The 6,000-nt window shown below is 44.3% G+C and overlaps 1 protein-coding gene across 3 annotated transcripts in view; it reads left to right on the top strand.

Moving 5' to 3' along the window:
• The first annotated feature begins 329 nt into the window (after positions 1-329).
• firrm (fignl1 interacting regulator of recombination and mitosis) overlaps positions 330-6,000 on the top strand; it is a 78,179-nt gene continuing 72,508 nt past the window's right edge. For 2 of the 3 annotated variants that reach the window (XM_085982667.1, XM_085982665.1), the window contains exon 1: positions 5,163-5,178. Coding sequence is in view for 1 of the 3 variants with exons in the window: in XM_085982668.1 (XP_085838794.1) it covers positions 730-819; positions 5,139-5,178 (130 nt within the window). In the remaining 2 variants the exon portion in view is untranslated. Of the gene's footprint in view, positions 820-5,138; positions 5,179-6,000 lie in introns of those variants that run through there. The other variant, XM_085982668.1, reaches the window with a different exon arrangement.

Raw genomic sequence — 6,000 nt, 5'->3', positions numbered from 1 at the left:
TGTTTTGCACATGCGCAAGAGGCCGATCGGCGAGAACGCCCGCCAGTCCGCGCACATGCGCATTACAGAAGACGCCGATCGGCGAGAATGCCCGCCAGTTGTTGCACATGCGCAATACAGAAGAGGCCCGATCGGCGAGAATGCCCGCCAGTTCGCGCACATGCGCACTACGGAAGACGCCGATCGGCGAGAATGCCCGCCAGTTGTTGCACATGCGTAGTACAGAAGAGGCCCGATCGGCGAGAATGCACGCCAGTCCGCGCACATGCGCAGTAGCTTTCCTTTGGCTGCTGCTGTCAGTGATCAGAGAGGCTGCTGGGAATAAACATTTGACCGCGGTGCAGGGAAGCGCGGCTGCAGGAGAAATTGTCTCAACTGGCTGCGGTTGGGATAGAGGGATTGAGTCCTCGCTAGACACACTGCGGCTACCTATAAACAGCGAATAGCCGCAAGGCTTCTCTGAAAGAGCAAATAGTACAAAATAAGCAAGGGCCGTGTTGAATTTGATGTCGGATTTACTGGTTTCCACAGAAGGCAGCGGAGGCTGCTGCTGATGGTGGTATAATTGTCCCACGCTGTTGGCCCCAAGACCAGGCCTTATTGTGGATCTCCAACTGTTGCTGAAATGTCAGATGTTTGCACACTTTATTTGTGACTTCTCCCGCCGAGGATTATATAGTATATTGTGTGTCTTTTTTAACCTAGAGTTAAGTGACATAAATTTTTAAGATGTCCCAGAATTCTTTACTGGAAGAGGTCTGCCAGTGGAATGAGGAGAAGTGTAAAAGGAAGATGGGACCTGTTCTCTCTGAACTTATCATATCCTTTAACTGTTTTATTTGAAGTCCTATAGTATTGATTTGTTATTACCAAAACTGATAAATACAAAGTTACTAGCAAACATGCTAGCAAGTGAGTATTCCTAGTTAATTAAAATTAGGTAATGCATATTTAATTAAAAAACAGATACATGATAAGTAGTGAATTATGGGGTAAAGATTTATCATAAGCTATGGAAATTTTGACCAGGATCATCTCTGGGCTTGGTAGAGGAAATTCAAAGGGTGCGTTTCCAGTCCTCATTGAAACTTATAAAATTCTGACAGGACTGGACAGACTAGATGCAGGAAGAATGTTCCCGATGGTCGGGGAGTCCAGAACCAGGGGTCACAGTCTAAGGATAAGGGGTAAGCCATTTAGGACAGAAATGAGGAATTTCTTCACCCAGAGAGTGGTGAACCTGTGGAATTCTCTACCACAGAAGGCAGTAGAGGCCAATTCATTAAATATATTCAAGAAGGAGTTGGATATATTTCTTAAGGCTAAAGGGAATCAAGAAGTATGGGGCGAAAGCAGGGACCGGGTACTGAATTTGGATGATCAGCCATGATCGCATTGAATGGTGGAGCAGGCTTGAGGGGCCGAATGGCCTACTCCTGCTCCTATCTTCTATGTTTGCACAATAACTGCAGTTATAGTGTAAAAGCAGCCTAAGTCCTGAGTCAGATTCCAACCTGACACCAGAACAAAGAGAAGGATGCTGTCCCATTTCTATTTATTTTGGAGTCAGTTTGGGCCTTTGACATCTGAAACCATTTTTCATTGATATCAAACTATGTACTGCATTACCATTTTCAGACAAGTAGTTATAGAACATTGTTATAATGCAGATTGTGTCTAGCTTTTAATTGCATTCTGCTTGTCAGGAGAGAGCTCTCTATGTGCTTACTGTGCTCTCTGGCTGGTAAATTGTCAATGTTTTGAGAGAGTGGGCAGCAGTTGTAACTTTTTCAAAACATTTAAAAAAACTCACGTCGGGTATATAAAGTGCTCAGGAGGCCTAACACCCAACAACAACTAGTGCTTTTAACCTAGATAAAAACATCCTGAAGTGCTTCACAGAACTGTAATCATTCAAAAATGTATGCTGAATCAAAAGAGATATTGGGAGGGGTGTCAAAGAAGTGAGTTTTAAGGGGGAGATGAGGAATTCCAGAGTGTAGACCCGAGACGATTAAAAGCATATCTGAATGGTGGGGAGAAGGGACGGGGGATGCACAAGGGGCCAGAGTTGGAGAAACGCAGAGTTCTTGTAAAGCTGGAGGAGGTTACCGGGATAGGGAGGGGCAAAGCCATGAAGGGATTTAAACATAAGAATGAGAATTTTAATTCACCGCTTCACTCCCACTCTGATCTCTCTGTCCTCGGGCTATTGCATTGTTCCAATGAAGCTCAACGTAAGCTCGAGGAACAGCACCTCATCTTTCGATTAGGCACTTTGCAGCCTGCCAGACTCAACATTGAGTTCAACAATTTCAGATAATTATCCCTGCCCCCATTTTTCATGCAGTATGATTTTTGCCATTCCCATTTGCAACATTTTATCTTTCCTGCCTCTTACAAAAGTACAGGATGTTCTTTCAATTCCTTCCTCCCCTCCTAACCACCCCCCCCCCCCCCCCCGTCTCTGCACCTGCTTAATATCTGTTACATCTCCAGCTTTTTCCAGTTCTGATGAAGGGTCCTAGACCTGAAACGTTAACTCTGTTTCTCTCTCCGCGGATGCTGCCTGGCCTGCTGAGTATTTCCAGCATTTTCTGTTGTTATTTAATGAGAATTTTAAGTTTGAGGCTTTGGGGGATGGAAGCCGATGTAGGTCAGCAAGAATAGAGGTGATGGGCGAGTGGGACTTGATGCGGGATAGGATACAGGCAACAGAGTGTTGGATGAGCTGAAGTTTCCAGAGTGTGGAGGATGGGAGGCTAGTAAGGAGAGCATTAAAATAGTTGAGTGTGAAGGTGACAGAGAGATGGATGAGGGTTTCAGCAGCAGATGGGTTGAGGCAGGGGTGGAGGCGAGTGATGTTATGGAGGTGGAAGTAGGCAGTCTTTATGATCGAGAGGATATGGAGTTAGAAGCTCCGCTCTGGATTAAATTGCATGCTGCAGTTAGAAACAGTCTGGTTCAACCTGAAATGGTGGCTGAGAAGGGGGATATAGAATTGATATCAAGGGTATGGCGTTGTGGCTGATGATGATGGCTTGGGTCATCACAATGTTTAACTGGAGAAGATTGCAGCTCATCCAGGACTGGATGTCGGATAAGTAGTCTGACAACAGGCAGTGAACGGGTTGACTGAGGTGGTGGAGATGTAGATCTAGGCATTATAATGCCAAAAGGCAGCATATAGATGAGGAAGAGAAGAGACCAAGGATAGATTCCTGGGGGACTCCAGAGGTAACTGCGAGGATTGGAAGAGAAGCCATTGCAGGAGGTGCTCTGGCTAAGATTGGATAAGTAAAAGTGGAACCAAGTGAGGGCAGTCTCACTGACTGGACAATGAAAGAGAGGTGTTGGAGGAGGGTGGTGTGGTCAACCGTATCAAAGGCTGCATAGAGGTCGACAAGGGTCACAGTCGCAGAGGATGCCATTTGTGACTGATTTGGGACGTTTCAGTGCCTTGGCAGGGCGGAAACTTGATTGGAGAGATTCAAACATGGAATTGTGGGAAAGATGGGCACAGATTTGGGAGGCAACAACATGTTCAAGAAATAAAAACAAAATGCTGGAAATACTCAGTGGGTCAGGCAGCATCTGTGGAGAGAGAAACAGAGTTAACATTTCAGGTCGATGACTCTTTGTCAGAACTGTTCAAGAACTTTGTAGACAAAGGGAGGTTGGAGATTGGGCAGTCGCTTGCAAGAAGAGAGGGGTTGAGGGTGGTTTTTTTTTGAGAGGGGGTGATGACGCCAGTTTTAAAGGGGAGAGGGATAGTACCTGAGGAGATGGAACTATTTACAATGTCGGCTAGCATGGGAACTAGGAAGGAAAGTTGGGTGGTCAGCAGGAGGTGGGTCTCATGGACAAGTTGAGCTCGGGGAGGGCATGAGGGGAGATAAGAGAGAAACTAGATAAAGATGCGGATTCAGGGTTGCGATTGGCGGGGGTGGGGGGAGCCCTGAGGGAGGTTTGGCTTGGAAGGGGGGGAAATGTGTTAGAGGTAGCTGAATGGATTGTCTCAATCATAGTGACAAAGATGTCCATAAGCTCCTCACACTTGTTGGAGGTGGTGGGGGCAGGGGAGAGGGATTTAAAGAAATGGTTGGTAGTTGGAAAAGAAGCCAGGTCTCTCCAGCATGATCCTTTGAGCACTTTAATTCCAGCTTCACATAGCACTGGAGTTAAGCTCTATTTGATTGCAAGTCTAAGGGGCATGACATTTTTTAATTAAACCGGTAACGATGACAAAGAATCAGTACACACAATAGCCCCCTTTAAGAGAACGCCACTGAAGAATAATCTAACCCGGTCTAATCAAACTAATGCACACTTAAACTAAATCACGTTTCGTTATATCTATCAATTATGCAGTAAATGTCCTGCAGTAAAGGAAGGCCCTAAGCGTACTGGTGGACACTGCGTGCTCCCTCTCCAGGACCACCCGGGCACAGACAAGACCACGGAAGAGAGGCAGGCAGCCCTCCCCGTGGGTCGCGCTCATCCTTGATCTGTGAAGGGGCATGCAAGGTGTTGCATGTTTTGGTGCATTGAGGAGTTAGATTCCACCTTTAGTTCTTTGAAGCTGATATAATGTGTGCCGTTGCCCCACCGTGCCTGTTCCATACTGAATGGTTGAAATGGGTATTCACACTGCTCCATGAGATGTCATCTTAAGGAGTATTTCTGCCACCTGGAATCTAATGAGTCTGTAGGCGTGCTGGTACTTAACTGTGGAGTTACCTCTTTTTAATATTGATGGGTTCATTTATAGGTGGATGGCTTGTTCAGTTACAGTGTTACTTTTTTTGTAGTAGCCGCGGATGCCATGCACAGTGATAGCCAGAGAAGGGCATTAATTCCTTGTGACATAACTAGATTTAACAAGAAATGAATTGCAGATTACAAAGTAATTCTCCATTCATTATATGTGTATATTATGAATAAATATATATTCCATATAATGCAATATTTTTTATTGTCATTTGTCTTATTGGAATCCAGTAGTCACTATTACCTTTAATATATATTTTGTTGACAGTTTCCCAGCTATAGGTAACTTTACTTATAATTTTCATCCAAGTTATCTGTACTCAGTGATTTAAGTTTCATTTAGTAATATTCTCTTTAACAACAGTCACTGTATATACCAATGTAGTGAGAGCGGTAGTGAACAATTACGTGAGTACTGACTATATAAGCTTGCAATCTTATATTTTTCTGTAGTGCACAATAATTATGTAGATAGAACCAAGAGCTCAAATAATACCTATACATTACCTTCCATTTAAAAGCTTAACACTTAAAGGAAATATATGTATAAAGTACTTCTGCCCCCTCCCATGTACCTAACTATTAATTTTCTTCAACAGTTCTTTCCAGATTCAGAGACCCACCCATTCTAGGTGTGAAAAGTTAACCGCTGTCATGCACAGGCTTTGTGAACAAGCTATTGCATAACAGTTCTGTATAGATTGGTGCCCTCTTTGGTCATGGACTGGGAGGGTTCAGAGCAATGTTCACGCTAAGGTGTACGCGCATAGCTGCGGATTAATCTGAAAGGTCCCGCGCAGACCGCTCACCGGCTTTAACATTGTAAATGCCGCACATGTGCAGAAATTTGAAGGGACTGCGCATTAAAAGAAAAAGGCCATGCAGAACAAAACGCAGTTTACAAGGAACATTGGTTCAGAGACTGGGAAATTAGTAGCAGTTGGCTACTGCAGTCTATGAATCTGCTATAGAATTATCCAGCATCTGACATGCACCTCCCATCTGGCAAAAGCATGCTGATCCATAGAGGGCTCCTGATGAGACAAGTTCACTGGAGGCTGGAGTCACTGGTGATGGGGCGGGAGGGCACTTAATTGCATAATACCGATTGAGACATGTATTTAAAGACAAAATACTTCAACACCAATCAACGTAATTTATTTTGTATATGTATATTTTAACATGAATTATACATTTTTTTTCATGAGAACCATTTGGTAGTGCAACACA

This window comes from Somniosus microcephalus, chromosome 3 (genome assembly GCF_052327205.1).
Source record: "Somniosus microcephalus isolate GS21.2 chromosome 3, FLI_Smic_1.0, whole genome shotgun sequence".
Classification (NCBI taxonomy): domain Eukaryota; kingdom Metazoa; phylum Chordata; class Chondrichthyes; order Squaliformes; family Somniosidae; genus Somniosus; species Somniosus microcephalus.
The sequence above is the reverse complement of the archived record's forward strand: the minus strand, read 5'-3'. Positions and strand labels throughout refer to the sequence as shown.